Here is a 17409-nt window from a genome sequence, read left to right on the forward strand (position 1 = left end):
GTGAAACTGTTTCAAAATAAAAGCTCATTTAGGTCCTGTGAGAACCCGTGCGTACAGTCACACTGTAACTATTCCTACAATTTTAAAAGGTATATGCTGCAGATAAAGATTGTGACTGATGGTTTAGCTCTATAGTTGTAAATGGTAACTTTCCATTGGCTTTGATGACATTGTCACGTCTGTAAATTGACGTGTGGATCGTTTCTCTCCCTCTCCAGCAGGAGGCGCTCCATCGTGCGTCATGAACTGGTTTTTCAAGTGGTGCAAGTGTGTTGTTGTTCATTCTGCTTGGTTGGTTTCTTTAATCTCTCCAGTCTAGTTTGTCTGGCTCTGGCTATTTAAGATGAATATAAGAATCTAATACATGTGTCAATAATGTTTTAAATGTGCTTAACACGTTCTTATCAAATACACATGTTCATCATAATGTATAAAGTGTTTTGGTTTATTCTGTCTTCAAAATTTGATGTTGCACCATTTGAACAGGTTTATAAAAACACAAATCCTGTACTGTGTAGACTGACTTAGTGAAATAACTCACTGATAGCTGTAGTGCTGTAGAACATGCAAACAGTGGCTTCAATATGAACACATGGAGTTCATGAAGACTTGATTTCTGTGTTTCCTGAGTGAGTGAGGTCACTTATACCAGAATTGCTTTTTATCCTAATTCAGCATGAATCTAAACACCTTTGTTGATTTGTTTGGTCAGGAGATAATTTTTCCCAGAAGAACAAAACCATCAAACAGCTTACGAAGATTTAATGTACATTTATTCTTACCACGTGGAACATATAGTATAAAGATTTCATACTGAATAAATGATATTCATTGAGCCAAAAAAGGGAAAGGGAGGAATTTACATGTTTTAGCTACATAGTCTGAAATACAAATATGCAGAATCCATGACTGAAGAAAAAATGTCAAATGTGTACTTCATCAAGTTTATTTTTGTTGTACCAGGAGATAACAGGTCTGAGCCGTGTCTGCCGTACTACTGAGCCGTGGAGAGACCAGAGAAGTGGGTCTAATCAGCAGGGACTGGAGGTCACCGACCAGACTCGCATGTCAGCCTCCATCCCTCACCAATAACAAGTGTGAGAATAGTGACACAGACAGACAGACACAGAGAAAGGAAGTGTAATGTACAACATTATATATACACCACAGCAAAGCTGTATTTGAAGTTGAAAACCAGTCCTAAGAGGTGATTTCTTTTCATAAGGGTATTCATACAATCAAGGGATAAGAGGAGGTAAGGGTGTTGTAGGTTCTTGATACTTTGGGGAAGAAAGCCATTTTCTGTTTAACACCAAACTAAAATGACCTCAAAAACTCTAGAAGAGCTGTATCGTCAGCTTCTGTGTGAAACGTGTTACAGAATGCTTACACTCAAGAGCAGTACGGTACAGAAAATGTCCTACAATCTACTGCACACTGCACAGGCCTCCCTGGTGAAGGTGTCTATTGACAGTACTTTGTCTACTGTCGGGCTGACTGGTGAGAATCCAACTACAGCAACTATAACCAGTAGGCCACTTGTCAGTCTGCTTCACCTCTGAACGTCAACCAGTTACAGACTCATTGTGCCCTCGAGGGAGAGCTAGGGCACACTGTGTCTCCCAAACTCACTGTAAACGAGACAGCAACTTTGGTTACAGTTTTTGTTTTTCAGCTATTTATTTATTCATTTATTTATCTTTATTAAAAAGTACTTTTTCCCCCAAGTGCAGAACAGTCTCCCAACCAACCATGGTGCTCTGCTCTGTGTCATCCAGTTGGCATTCATGTTGCAAGTAGTGTCAGTTTGTGGGCATCTCTCTGGTTCGTAATCCACCACAGCTCTGCGATTACCCTCCTCGAGCAAGGACGGCCGGGGGAGGGCTCAGAGAATAGAATCTGAAGGATTTCATAAATTAAAGACAGTCACTTGAACTTTCCTTGCCCTGTTACACACACAAGCCAGGTTACCAGGGAAGAGGGAATTGGGGATAGAACCCCCAAAAAGGTGGAGCTACAGCTCCCTACAGCCGTCATGACTGGCCAATCAAAAAGAGTACGTCACAGATAACATGAGAAACCAGTGAGTTCATTAGGGGAGACACTGATAGGTCGAGGAGTCGGGACTCGTGTAGTGTGAACTCTGAGTGGTTCTCCTCCACCTTGGCTAAGGCGTGTAGAGCCCGGGCAGCTCGTCGCATCATGTCCGGGCTTGTGGGCTCGAAGTGCATCCCCTGTAGGTGTAGTAGAGAGCTCTGGCTCTGTTGCAGCTGTGTAGCAGCCAGATTATCCTCTAGGAAGCCCAACAAGTTGCCCACACTACCCTTCTGAACAGCGATTGCTCGGGCCGCAAGAGTATCACCCTGGGCCAGGTTGGCCAGTAGGACTACGGCCATCTCCCTGCAGACTGCAACCTTCCTGTCTCCGATTAGCCGCACCAAGTTCCCATAGAGCTTCTCCAACCGACTGAATGGCGGAGTGGCCAAGATGAGGTCCACATTGTTGTCCTGGATGCTTAATTTGCTTAGTGTCTCGAGAACCAGTGTCTGAGGTGACAAAGCACTGTGAGGGCCCAGAGAGGGGAATGGGTCCTGGGCCTCTGCTGAGGGGCAGACAGCCCAGTGGAGAAGACCGTCCAACAGTGGCAAGCAGATGCTCTCAGGGTAGATGGAGAGGTCCAGCTGGCCTGAGATGTTCGCCAAAGTGACCAGTGTGTTCTCTCTCAGGAGCTCCAAGCAGTCCCACCACCATTCATCTCTTTGGCCCACTCCCTCGTCAGAATCCTCATCTTTCTCGTATGTGAGAGGGGCCTGTTTGCGCTCAGGGTGCCTGTGGTGGAGCAGGATCAGGCGACCCAGAATCAGCAGCAGTCCTGGATGTTTGGACATCTCATGGTCGTTTCCTGGTACAAAAGAGAGGCTGCGAACAATATTGGAGACACATATGCAGCGGCGGGCTAAAGAATCCTGCCAGTTAGTCAGTGCAATTAGCGGCCCCTCATCTTTACTGTGAGGCTCATCCTCCAGAATGGTACCAGTCTGCTGTGGCTGCTTGGTTAAAACACTGCTGGATGACAGGACTGGTCTATTATTCTCTTGGTGACTTTTATCACCTTTCTCAGCCGTCTCCAAATCTGTTTTCCTCTCCTCCTCACAGCCGAGTGAGGGGCTGGTTTTCTCTGACACCGTTGCTTTCTCTGAGGAGGATGTCTCTTTTGGCTTTTCTCCTTCATCATCCTGGCACTTCCTTTTCTCTTCGTCCTCAGTGGGCAAACAAATTTCCCGTATCTCTTCATCTAGGATTCGTCTCTTCAGCAAAACTGGGGGCACGGGTATTCGCTCTCGAGGTTCCAAAAAGTCTTTGTGTGGTTCAAAGTGGGTCTGGATGTGTTCTGTTGAATCTCCCCCTCCAGCACTCCAATGAAGCAACCCGCTGTCAAACTCTTGCAGCTTGCCATGATTATTGGACTGACCAGCAACAAATGGGTCCTTCTTTCGTACCACCTTTACGGGAAACTTGTCAAATTTGCTGGCCTGCTTGGGTCTGTTATGAGCAGACAGGAATTGTGATGAGCTTGTCTGTTCAGACGAAGAACTCTTACTCTTCCGCTCTTCATCTTGACTGTGAGACTCCGAGCACTGCTCTTGCTCTTCTTTTATGTGAGCTTGCCCCACGGTCACCCGTTCCTCCTCTTCCTCGTCATCTTCTACCTCCTGTTCCATGTCCTCTGTCCGTGGTTCCTCGTCTTCCGTGTCCCCATTTTGTTTCAAGGCATCAGGATCTAATAGTGTCCTCTGGCCAGGGTCTCCAACCTCATACTCCCGCAGAATGCCAAAGATTTCAATTAGGCAGCGTCTGAAATACTCAACCACCAACTCTAGTAGGCCAGGCAACTAAAAAAAAACAAAAGAAAGAAAAAGGAAAATTAGAAAAATGGAAAATTAAACATGATCAAAATGCTTAATGTACTACATTTGAGCATCATTAAGGTTCAATGATAAGTCTCACCGTGTTGAGATCAAAAGTAGAAATACTGTTGTCATCATACAGGAGAATGTTGATGGTATCTAAGGCCCATGTACTCTCAGCCAATAAACCAGACTTTAATGACATCATGACTCTCCAAGCCTCCGGGGTTCCTGAGAAGTCAAGACAAAAACAACCTTTGCCAAATATTCACTTACAACTCTTGATAATGTAGTTAAATGAAGCAATGTTAGGTAAAGCTAGCAATAGTAAATATTGCTAGAAAAACAACACTAAAATGGATTTATACACTGATATTTTCATTATTATTTATATTTGTACTCTTATCATACCGATATCTTTCATGGTGAGCCTCCGACGTGGTTTCAGCACAGGATGGGTAGCTTCTACAGAGCCTGGGGGAAAAGGCATGTCTCGCCTTATTAGAGGCGACTGCACTGGAGGGGGCACTATGTGAGACGCAGGCACTGGAGGGCCAGCCTTCTGCATCTTCATCACTCCGTGCATGTAGGGAGATTTACTAGGTGATGTCCTGCTCTCAATTGGGCGGGGCATGGATGCTGGGCTGGACACTTGTGGAATGTGGTTCTGCACACCCTGAGGGGGCTGGTAATTGGACTGTACTGAGCGAGGCATTGGTTGGCCAGGTCCTGCTGGACCATAAGGAGGTTGGCGTGGGCCCATCTGCCCCCCCCCACGGGCCGTCATGATTCATTCGCTGCTCTGATGTCATCATCTCCTCTGAGCGATTTAAGCCAGGGTAACCAGGTCCCTGGGGTGGGCCTCCAGGGCCACCCTGCCGGCTGGGGTAATTCTGGTAATTCATATCTCGCGGTCCTTGCCACATGCCTCCTTGAGGTCCATCAGGGCCAGACTGCATCATCTGGGGTGGCATGTTAGACTGAGCATTGGGCCCGGTTGCTCCCTGCATCCGCTCACGACCAAAGGGAAAGGGAAACTGATTGCCTGGGCCAGGTGGACGGCGATCAGAGTTGGGATACGGCCCACTCCCACTGTACTGATTGTATGGCTCCTGCGGTCCTGAAGAGGGTGCAGAGGCACCTCCTTGCTGTTGCTGCGGTGGTTGCTGTCCACCAGGGAAAGGCCCACTGTACTCTGTCTCATGACGTTTTGATGGAGGATAACCACCCTCCACAGGACGCTTATAACTCTATAAATGAAAGTACAAACCGACATCATTTCATATCCTATTTCTGAAGTAACGTTTCAAATCTGTTCATAAAACAATATATTCCTTTTTAAAAACCTTAAATATTACGACAGCAACTCAACAAACAAAAACGTAAATATATTTTACATCAATTGAAGTAATGGTTAGAATGTGTAAGTATAGAGCACATCCATCATTTACCTGTTGTTGTGGGTACATTCCAGGCTGCTGATTTGGGTATGAACCAGTAGGGGGTGTTCCTTGTCCAGGATACTGATTTCCATAGGAATCAAGCCTGCAAACATTATGCTTGTCAGTTAGAGCATGAAAATATTAAGCATCTCCCACTAACCTCACATAAGTCAAGCCCAACACAGACATGCAGTTAACGCTGACAAACGGTGATGAATGTAAGACCAAAACGACATCCAGCATTAAGGCTTTATATTTATTAGACGTAGTATTCAATCTCTATTACGTATTGATGCAATTCATTATTTTTCATCCAATGTAAAAATTGTTTAAAATGTAAATGTTAAGTAAGAATGCCTAATCCTCTTGCCCTTTGACAGCTGGAATTGGCTCCAGCACTCCTGTGAGCCTTAAGAGGAAAAGCAGTTGGGCTGATGGATGGATGGGTGGATAGATTGAATGCCTAACCCCTTTTGGTAACTGTGATCCTTAATGGTTTGTAATTAATAGGGCCCCCAGGCAAATTGAATTTGAACATGTTAAAGTACTCTACAATCACTGCAATACACAAAAGCAATACAAGCTATTTATTTTTACATAACTCCAACTTTAAATCTAAGAAACTTTGCCATGGGAACTGACCGTGGCTGCTGTGGTGGAAAGCGATTTGGTGAATACATCCCCGTGTCGGCATTGGCAGGCATCATAGGGTTTGGCTGAGGAGCCCCGGATCCCATGTTGCCCTCTGGGCCCATTCCATGCTCCGATCTGTGGAAATCATAATAGACATGACAGGATTTTTTTGTACTATCCTTCCTATTTATTGCAACTACAATTACACACTTGGTTGTAATAATATCAGCAAATATGCTGTTCACTTTTTTTATTTCCAAACAAGTGCATGTGGGAAACCACTTTTAAGACTTAGATCGTTAAAAACACCGACACGAGTGACAAAGAATTTACCAATTTGCCATTTACAAAAATAGTGCTATTAGTGAGGCTTGGAGAAACAGACTCCAGTTTTTTAAGTGTCTCAACTTGCCTAATTAAACTACAATCACTAAACCTGTACCCTGAATATTAGATGCAGGCTTCAAGGTTTAATTTTGCAAATTAGAGCAGCACAAATCAACTGCACAAGTACGTTTTCTGTCACAAACCAAAATAACAGCATCAACAGCAACACAGCAGAATTTAAATCAATGAATAATACGATTCAATATTGATGGTTATTCTATGGGTTGGGATGGGCAGTCACAACATACTGTAGGTAAAACATAACATGTACCTTTTTCAAAAAATGTCAACATTTCTTACTGAATTTGAAGTTACAAACTACCTATTTGAACATAATCCCATCATCAGCTAAAAGCGCAACTATGCGAAAAAGAAGCCAGTTAATACCTGCCTTTCTTTAATTAAACAAATAAATTCACTCCTGAAAATGATTAGACTTGTCTGGCATGCATGGGAATGTTGATGTTTGCATTAATCACATATGTTCAATGACCTTGAAAATGTCATTTTCCATTTAGAAGTTCTTACCTCCTGTCGTAGCCTGGTCCATAAGGATATGGCTGTCTAGGCCCCATTGGCATTGTGCCCATGGCCCCGGGTGGTCCTCTGTTGAATGAAGGGTGCTGCTGTTGCTGTTGTTGTGGTGGTTGCTGCTGTTGTTGGTCACCCACGCTGCTGTTAGGGCCCTGGTTCGCAGGTAGAAACTGCTCCCCGACTGGAAATGCATTCATACATAAAAGAGATTTGACTGCCAATTTGTGGAATTAAAAGTATTTTCATTTCAAGGATCACATGATCAATGCCTACCTTTCCTCATGTTACCAAAGGGGTCCTTGTTGGGTTCGTATGTGCCCATGCGCCCTTGCATGTCCGGTGTGTTCATGCCAGACTGGTAGGCAGAGTTTGGCGTCATGTTCTTTCTGGGGAAAGCAGGGTCACTTCCTTCAGAGAAAGGGTCCTGCAGGTTAACACTGCTCCTGGAAGAGAAGCATTGATGAGAAGGAGAAATTAAGAGTAAATGGGAAGAAAAGATATAAAAAATGTATAATATATTTTAGATTTTAAAAATATTTTAAAAATATTAAACAAAAATATTAAACATAAGTCACCTGGGCACAGGTGGCATAGGGGGCATCTGGGTATGAGGAGTAGAAGCTGGAGTTGGAGGTTTTAAATCCCCCCCTTCAGCCATGGAGCTGCTGGTGGACTGGGGTGTCTGAGGACCCTGCAGAGAACCTGACCCAGCTGTGGAGCAGAGGGACGCTTCAGTTTGAAATAAGAGAGGAGCAGACAGATACAGTATATGACTTTAATGACAAACAAAGGCCAACAGTTATTTATTTTGATTGTTGTGCATGGATCTGGATGACTGAATAGAGGCAGTTGAAAAAAGGGTAATACAAATCTAACCTGGAGAGGGTGGCTGGACCTTAGCAGATTGGTTCTTTTTGTTGTCTGAAAAAATCTCAGGAGGAGGATCCTCACCACGCTCAATTTTGCACTCAAAGGCATACAGACACTGGATATACTGTTTCTTCAAAGAACTGGCAGCACTGCTGGATGTGCCCACATTCAGAGTCGTAGCCAGATCACGCCATTTCTTATTCTTATTCACCTGAGAGACACACATAATGAGATATAAGTTAAAAAGAGAAAGACAACAAGTCATATATGTAGTTTGAAATTAATCCTTTGTAAAAGCCATATTAACCTGTGTCATGCCTCCGATCTCTTTAACTGATATATATAGACGGTAGAGGTCTAAGGGTTTGCGTCCTACAGCAGGCAGGTTGGTCATGTCCATGGCTTTCTCTTCAATGAAGGCCAAATAACGATCCACCCACATCTTCCTGTCAGGCTCAGGTCCCAACTCATACAGGCGTGTTATCTTTTCACTGGTTGTCGTAGATGAGTTGGACTTCTGTTGTGCATATCAAATGAGAAACCAATCTTAAAACAGAATGGAAATTCTGGAAATGTATGAAAGATGGTATTTGTTGTGTTCCGTCTTTCAAAAATATTGTTTTTACAACACACAGCTGGCAGGCTACCTTAGATTTGGATTCTGGTTTGGGTGTTCCACTTCCATCTACTTTGTTGTTCATCTTATTGTTCATCTCTGGACTAGGGGCCATCCCTAGAGAAATAAAATAGATGGAATTAGCTGTGAAATGATCACACTAAAGAGAATAAAGCTAGGTGCATTTATCTTTGGAAATCTTACCACTTGAGTTATTGGCCATGTTTGTCCCCATGGGATAAGGTGATGCACCTTGAGTGTTCATCATTCCTGGTATGTTGTTCATGGGAGGGCCATATGGTGGACCAGAGCCCATCATGCCCGGAGACATATTGGGGTAACCAGGCATCCTAGATGAAGAATAAAATGGGTGAGCATTTAATATTCATAGGATTGACTGCATTAAACAGTGTTATCTTCTATCGATGCTTGAGTGAGTTAACTCAACTAGAACTATTAAAATAACGGTCATCATAAACCAACCTGTTGTGCATGGAATTAGTGGCTGGGTGCTGCAAGGCTGCGGGGTCCTGGGGTTTTCTGTTCATGCCTGGAGGAGGACACATTCCTGAGCCTACCTGGGGTGGAATGTTGCCCATGTTAGGAGACATGTTGGGGCCCATGTTGGGGCCCATGTTGGGACCAATATTGGGGCCATAGGGACGTGCACCCATCTGATTATGAGGCATCCTTCCTGGAGGCATGCCTGCATATGGTGGCCCCCCACCCTGTCCTGCCATGGGGTTCATTGGACCCATGCCTGGCCCAGGGTAGTTGGCATTGGGCATGTTGCCATATCCAGGTTGTCGGGGATAACCTAAAGACCACATGACCAAAATTAATCAGTTGCTGTACACTGGCCTGTCGGAGAGAAGACACGTTAGCGAAACTCAGAATAGTTGAGTCTTTCCTAAGGAGCTGTGCGAAGCAGACTTTTTCCCCTACAGTGTGCTAGCAGAACTGTGCACCCTGAGCAACAAGCCTTCGTCACAGTCTCGGCTCTGCTGACAGGAGGCTCTGCTACGTCAGCTGACTCTCTGCTCCACAGTTATAAATAGCTGCAACAGAGTCAGAGGGAGGGACCAACGATAACATGGTATTCCTATGAGGCGGAAAGATAAGTTTTATACGTTTGTCTAATGGGAAATGTACACGGGAGAATAGGTCAGAGGTAGAAAGTAAATTAAGTGGGAACAACACCTAAGTGAAAATTCCTAAACTCTATCTCTAGGGGCCATTTCACTGAATATTTTCACAAGGTAAAAGCAAGAAACATCATTCTTAACCACAGAATGGGGTTCACATAACCAAAGATCAAAACTACTGTTCATCTGATGTTTCCATTGTAAACACACTTCGAGCAGTGTGTAAGTGGTTATAAGCAGCTTTGCATGGATTCCTGACAGGTAAATCTGAGGATGCCTCTGATTACAGGTAACCAATTTGGTGATTAGTTCACTGCAATTAATTGATGGTGAACTATCAAACTAACTCAACCATGAATCCGAAGGACTACTGTACACTAATGAAGTCATAGCCAAAATGTCTGTGCACTTTGCCCCTGTGCTGGTGTATGGCAATCAACTAAATGTATCTGTGCAAATCTGCTTATTCAATTAACCTTTTCACATAACAAAGCTGTAAGTCACCATCTTCAAATTTCAAGCTAACAGTCAAAAGTACACACCTTGGGGGCCATATTGTCCTCCCTGCTGTCCGTAACCACCCATAGAGTTGTTCTGCTGATATGGACCCATCCCAGGATGCATCTGTCCCCCTGAGGACTGGCGTGGTGAGAGTGCAGAGGCTGACTGGGGTGAGCCATAAGGGGGCATCTGAGGGTTTCTCTGCATAAAACCTGAAAGAAAGCAGGAGGTGAAGATGAAGACAATGTTCAGATAGTCCAGCAAACATTCCTGACATTGATCTCTGAATACTTCATACTGCGACATACCTCTGTCCTGGGCCATAGGGGATTGGCTCATTGCAGGGTGTAGGCTCCCATCTGACTGCACACTTGCTGGCCTGGGAGGCATCTGGGTCCCTAAACAGCAATATTTAACTTAAAGTCAGGATGAGCGCAAAAAAGTACAAAGTAATGAGTTTTAAGGCATCACTTTGAAGTTAGTAAAAGTACTCTCAGCTGATAAAACTGAAAAGAGTGTGAATCCACTTATCTTCCTGACAGGTGCGTTTTGAGTCAGGTGAGCATTACTCTGCACTTATCTAAGCTTATTTGAGTGACAAAAAGCAATCAACCAACTAAATTTGTGGTTGACAAAAAGGCTATTCTGGTCCACAAAGGAGCATGTTTCATTTTCAAACTCTTGCAAGATACCATTTAATAAATTACATAATTTACCTCAACAGGGATACCAGAACAACAAACACAAATATGGTTGGCTCAGTTTTTAGTCAGCCAGCCATTTAAAACTTTGTCACTGAGGTGACTGAAGAAACCAAATATGTATCAGACTGAGCTTTGAGGAAGGGTTTGATTGCAGTACATTGTTAAAGTTAATAGTTGCTAAACAGAGAGCATTATGTGGTTTTAAACAAAATTTAAAGAAAAACTTAGAGTATAAGTTGCTATAAAATACAAATTTCTTGTGAAATCGGCACAGAAATGCCAACATGATCAAAAGCCAAACTAATTTGCCACAATGATACCTTCTAATGCTTCAAGATACAATGGCTGGTAATTTGACAATATCTGGATAACAAATATCAGATCTGTTACTGATCGTATTTCTCGTGCCGGTGTGTGAGGAGGGATCAGCCCACCTGGCATGTTGGCAGGTGACAGCGGTCCTGTTCGGGGTGTGCTGGCACTGGCAGGGGAGCCAGCTGGGGAAGGTGAGGGCCCTCGGATGCCTGGCAGGTGGGGAGATGTGTGAGGAGAAAAGGGTGACTGGGCCGGGTTACTCTGCTCACCCTGGCTGCTTGAGACACCTGATGTGCTCACACCGGGACTCAGTGCACCTTCAGTACCTGTAGGTAGATCATCAATGGACCCTGACAGGTCCTGAAAAGACATGCAGGAAAGACAGACTCAACAAACACGGCCCAACAGTAAAACATCAAACACTGTTTATTTGATATACTGGCTGTAGTATTTGCATGTTTCAGGTTCTTGTGTGTGTTAAGATACCAGTGGCACACATTCGAATACTCCACACACACAGACCCAGAGGCCTTTGTCCTTATTTATCTTTTTCAAAATAAAAATGAGTGCGCATTAGTGCAGTGAGTTGTCATGGTTACCAAGGTTTGTAGGATGTGAGCTGAGTCAGCATGTAGCAGCAGCCTTGCCATGTGATTTCAACACACAAACAAACTCCTTTTATTCAATTCTAACGTACACATTTGCACAGCTCCTTTCCAACACTCATTTGCTACATAGCAATCTCTCAACCACCACAAACATGCAGCAGCACACAGAATCTAAAACCAAGTGAATAACCAATTGCAATAAGCTTTCAAAGCAACACAAAAGAAATTAAATTTCACACATGAAAAGTTGCAATGAAAAAAGGCAACATATCCTAATAGAGGGTACAAAAGACAAATAGGGAACATGAGTTGGGTCTAGACCGTCGTGGGACAGGTTAGTTTTTGTTGCAATGTAAATCCTATCTAAAAAAGACATGTTCCAGTAGAGAAAACAAGCTCAACTGACCGGAAGGCTGGAGGGTCGGCCTTGACTGTCCTCTGAGCCAGATTTAGGCTGAGTAGATGGAGGGGCACTGGACTGAAATGAGTCCTGGGATACCTCCTAAAAGACAACAGAATGAGTTTACGTGTACACTCAAAGAAAGATAATTAGGTATGATGAATACGAGCCCAGACTGTGGGTAATACCTGTGGTTGTGGAGGAGGAGGAAAGCGCTGATAAGGTGACTGTTGTGCTTGCTGCTGCTGAGGGTTCTGTGGGTATGCTGCAGGCTGGCTTTGTGGATGTTGGCTGTGTCCTGGTGGCTGCTGAGGAGGCTGAGACTGTGCCTGCTGTTGCTGCAAGGGAGGCTGCTGAGGGCCCTGTGAGGATCCTGGGTAGTTAGATTGGCCCTGTGATCCAGGGGGCGCCTGAGAACTTGGCTGCTGCGGGGCCTGACCTGGAGGACCTTGCTGCTGTGCGTAGGGAGAGTGGCCAGACTGTGGGGCTGAGGCTTGAGAATAAGGTGGCTGAGATTGTGGCGGGCCTTGCGATGATCCTGGCAGTGGCCCCTGGGACTGGGGTGGCATGTGAGGCTGCTGATAGGGTGGCCCACCCTGGGCATGAGGAGCAGAAGAAGGTGGAGGATGGGGTTGCCCTGGATAAGGCGTCTGGCCTGGTTGTCCCGACGGAGGCTGGGAATATGTGGTTTGCTGCTGGCTTGGGTGAGAAGCCTGACCAGGCTGGCCATAATATGGTGCCTGGCCCTGAGAGCTATAGCCTCCTGGTCCCTGTTGTCCATAAGATCCCATCTAAGCAGATTACACAAACACACAACATTTCACACAACTGAAGAAAACACCAATACTGATACAAGCATCAAATTAAGACAGTGCACTTTACTGGTGATAAATGCAAATCATGTGAAATACCTGTGGACCATAAGGCATGCTTCCCATGCCTCCTTGGGTACGTCCTTGCATTCCCACTGGGTATCGCTGAGGACCTGGGGGGCCATAACCCTGACCAGGGTAACCAGGTCCCTGTTGTGAACCTGTGGGAGGACCCTGCTGCGACTGCTGACTGTATGGACTTCCTGCTCCGTATGGTTGACTTCTCATTTTACCCATTGGGTCCATAGGAGCAGGTGGCTGGATAGGGCAAAAAATATTAATTAAGTCAACAAGCTAATAATGTAGGAGGAATCTAAACAACAACTGCTACAACTTACATGCAGGTATCCACACAGATATGACTTATTTAAACCATTAGCTATTTCTTCCTTGTGTCCATAAATACTTGGCTGCTGTGTGCAACTTCCAGGGGACTATAAGTGTAAAAACATACTTCAGTGCACGAGGAATCTGCTTTTTTCACCTTATTTCCCACGGTCATTAACCTGATTTTTTTCACCTCACTTTGCTATAGTTTGGGAAGTCAACAGAGCTATATATATCTACTTTCGAATGGAGGGCAGCCTGCCCAATCTTAAACATATCCCAGCTGTGCTCCTGTTTTGAGCTTGGTCCAAGTAGCTTTCTCCCCAGAGAAGGGAGTTTGGCTCTGGATGAATGACACTAGAAATGAAGGAAGTACTTTCACAACAGCCAGGGAGAGTCTAAAATGTACAAGAACATACTCAATCTATAACCCAACAGTAAGAAGGGATATTCTTCAGGTCAACATTCAGTGTGATGTTCAAATGATCAACCCCTTCCACACTTGTTGAGACTTACATTTGAGGCCCGGTTACTCATTTCCATCACTAAAACATTTGGCACTAAAAGGTCAAGAATTTAATGATAAATTCAACAAATTAAGATCTACTTGAAAACCAAAAGAACACCCTTATGCCAAGTCTTGTGAATTCCCACATGTGCACTGAAGAGTCCCCTCAGCTGAACAACAGCCCTTGACAAACGGTATGCAAAATGCTTTAGGTGACATTTTACAGATCCAAGATAATGAAGTGCAATAAATAGGAGTAGCACATGGCTAATCTGCATAAGACAGAGAGGAAACTCCCTTGGTGGGTGAGAGATGGTGGACTGCCTTCTGATTGGCTTGGGGGGGAGGATTGAGGGGGAATTCTTTGCAGTCACACAGTCAAAGTTGTGCTGTGTGTGCCAGACACAGCAGCAATACAGACACACACCCTCACCAGCATAGCTTAAACTTGACTTTGAAAACAGTGAAGTTACAGTGTGAAGAAAACAGTGTCCATCAGTCAATAACGTGTCTATACAACATCAGGAACACATGAGGTTGTGTGTGGGTCAATAACAAGAGCACTAATAATAGTAATAATGATAATAATAAGTCCCAAGTTGCTCCAGCAGTGCACGTTTTGTTGAAAGTGTGAAGCGGAGCTGTGTGTGCAGCAGTGAAGCAGTAAAACCTCTGGCGACCCTGCGATGAGTCAATGCTGGGTTCTTATCAGTAACTGTTGCCTCGCATCCCATGTAATTATAAATGGCCATGAGCAGCGCATGAGGAGCCAATCAGATTTCAGCTAGCATGTCAACCCAAGACCAACTATCTCCTGGCTCTGACAGCACGATTTTACCTCCACAATTCAAATCCCAGTGCAAAACTGCAATCTGCAGGCTGCAGCCGCTCGCTCCTACAGCCGAGCTGACTGTTTACAGGCAGCACGCGTGGGAAGCCCAGCAGCTTTTCACAACAGGGGGAAGTCATTTGATCGACTGCGTGATCGCAATGGAACATTTTTACAGTCGTGCCCCGACGTCTTACACGACGTTTAAAGTCGTTTAAAGTGGACCTGGACGAGCCATTTAACGAAGGGCGACAGGCTGGTGCGGCGTGCTAACCCCGTCCCCGAGTCACAGCCACGAAATTACAGCTTATAGGCCGAGAAAACAATGCAAGCATGAGCGTGCGGGCAATTATCACCAACTAATATGTGTGAGGACAGATTAGCCTTTACATATTGACACTGAATAAAGCATTTCAAGAGAAATGAAATCACCGTGCAGCTCAACGCGGACGGTGAAAGCTACGGGGAGAAAACCGAGTCGCTGCTCTTCGGTATTTTCGCCCCATTTCAAAGTCGGGCCTTCTTGGCTCCCTGAACGTCCTTACATCGGTTCAACAACGTGTGTCTCCTTCATGCGGCACTCTTCTGCGGCTACACGGCTTTAAAAACACACTGAAAACCACCGCTTTTTAACGGTGTGGTGTAAAGAGGAAAACACACGAGAGGCAGCCATTTTAGAGTCTTTGCGAACTAGTATCAGACAATGGCTGGCCTGCTACGTTGTGAACTAGCTAGGAGGAGGGAAGGAGACGTGCTAAAGCCCACACCGTGTTCCTGTAATAAAGGGTTTTTACCTGGGTTCTAACCAGCGGCTGCCCGGCACTTCCCGGGCTCATAGGCGAGGGGTGATGGCCTCTTTGTTGCCAACCCGGGTTGCTCCCTCCGTACTGGCCGCTGCTGCCCATGTCTGCTGGTCCCTTAGCAGCTCCTTCTTGGCTACCGTAGTCGCTAGACGGGTAGTTTGGGTACCCCCGCGTAGAGCTGGGGGAGGTTAAGAGCTTGTTGAGTGTCGGTGTGGATGTAGGCTGAGGGTTTCCGATGGTATATCTCTGGTTACTGTAAGATCCAGCCATCGCCGTGGGTCCTCCCGCTGGTGGCTGCTGCTTAGCTGGCTGCCCCCCAGCTGTCGGCGCCTGGGTACTGCGAGGCGAGTTCATGGCGTACGCCTGGCCGGGATAGGGAGTCCTGTTCGGGAACGGGCTGTAGTTGTTAAACTGGTGGTTTGAAAAGCCATGGTCGTGTGAATTAGGCTGATACAGGTCCATCATGTTGCTCGACTGCACAACCGGACCCGCAGCAGCTGCCATGCCAGGGCTTTGTTGTCCGCCATGTTGATGAAAAGGGGCCCGACCGTAGTGCTGACTGTATCCGTACGAAGGTGGAGGAAAACCGGGGCCGTGGTGATGCACCAAACCGGGATGGTTATTTCCGTCCGGTCCGACAGAGTCATTCTGGTTATTATTGTTAGCTCTGGGCGGGTTCCCATTCCCGTTCTTCATCTCAGGTTCCCCTCCTCCCCCTGCATTTCCACCGTCGGCCCCGTCCTGCAGATCCCCCCGGCCCGGCGACACGTTATCCAAGCCCGGATGCTTTTTGTCTGACTGCTTCTCCCCCGGTACCGACTCCTCCTTGGGGTCTCGATCCGGCTTTTTGAGTTCGGAAGGCGGGCTAGTGTTAAGAGTGGCGGCGCTGGCGACCTGAGCAGCCATGATATACCCCCCACCTCTCTCTCCCTCTCTCGGCGAGTCAGTCACAATCAAAAGCTAGCATTGAATATAAATAATTGTTTATAACCATTTATCCTTGCGCCGATTCATTCCCACCCCTTATACCGGACCGAATCCGGCCGCCATCCCCCGGTTCCGGTTCCGTAAATGGACTAGAGAGATGATGGAGGCGCCATACAATGCGTAGAAAAGCGAGAGAAATTGTTGTGGGAGTTGTGTTACTGAGCCCGGGTAGAGACGGGGAGCGAACCCAACCAACACGAGGCTCCGCTACATACAGCCATTTTACCGAGCCGCACGGCAGCCTGCACAACGCGGACTGGATCCGCTCCAGTGCTGGACTGGACTGTTTTGTCTTACAACCCCACATTGTCTTTTTTTTTTTTTTTTTTTCCACAGAGGTGGAATATTCCACATGAAGATTGTATAATGTTCTCACAACTCATTAATGTCTCCCAACATATAGAAACAGTGTACATTTACTGCCCCAAAAGATGCTGAGAATTACAAATAAATGTAATAAACGTGCGCATGCATGCTGGATTTTCTAAGTGCTCACTGCGGGGAGAAACTAATTAATTCATGAAATGTGTAATTTTTTTCAAGTGTATGTGCGTTTGCACATCATTGTGGATGAGGCGCAACTGCGCGTGTGGAGAGCTGTGCTGCGCACACAGCAAGGAGGACACCAAAGGAACTGAGCTGAAAGTGCTGTTAATGAGTTCATTTATCTTGCCATGTTCTAATTCTCACTTGTGAAATAAAAAAAATAAAAAATAAAAATAAAGAGAAGTATTCGGCACATATGTGCATGTATTCAACTCAAATAATCTGCCTGGGTACACTGGTGTCTTTGGTTAATTCCCACCGGTGAATCTGAGTGGTGTTTAGGCAAGCAAAGGCAGCACACACAGGTTTTTCCAGAGCAAAAGGAGGAAGCCTTGCAGCAAACGAGACTACCAATGCACATTCCCTCTCGTTCCCTCCCCTGCCTGCTCTGCTCTGCTCTGCTCTCCCCTACCACCCCCTCTCCTCTCCTCTCCTCTCTGTCTGTCTCTCACTCCAGCAGAAACACTCCTCTGC

General features: G+C 45.7%; 1 protein-coding gene across 1 annotated transcript; it reads right to left on the reverse strand.

The window, feature by feature from the left end:
* Window positions 1-755: 755 nt before the first annotated feature.
* Window positions 756-16625, reverse strand: arid1aa (AT rich interactive domain 1Aa (SWI-like)). The gene is given in 21 exon segments (XM_026370768.1): window positions 756-3893; window positions 4009-4139; window positions 4320-4680; window positions 4682-5158; window positions 5360-5453; window positions 5993-6118; window positions 6899-7085; window positions 7178-7347; window positions 7480-7615; window positions 7781-7985; window positions 8082-8291; window positions 8422-8507; window positions 8595-8740; window positions 8874-9207; window positions 10078-10248; window positions 10345-10434; window positions 11175-11415; window positions 12070-12165; window positions 12252-12854; window positions 12975-13193; window positions 15394-16625. Coding segments are annotated over 21 exon segments (6858 nt in total). The 5' UTR covers window positions 16309-16625; the 3' UTR covers window positions 756-2033.
* Between the last annotated feature and the right edge of the window lie 784 nt (window positions 16626-17409).

Source organism: Anabas testudineus, chromosome 16 (genome assembly GCF_900324465.2).
Source record: "Anabas testudineus chromosome 16, fAnaTes1.2, whole genome shotgun sequence".
NCBI classification, from domain to species: Eukaryota; Metazoa; Chordata; class Actinopteri; order Anabantiformes; family Anabantidae; genus Anabas; species Anabas testudineus.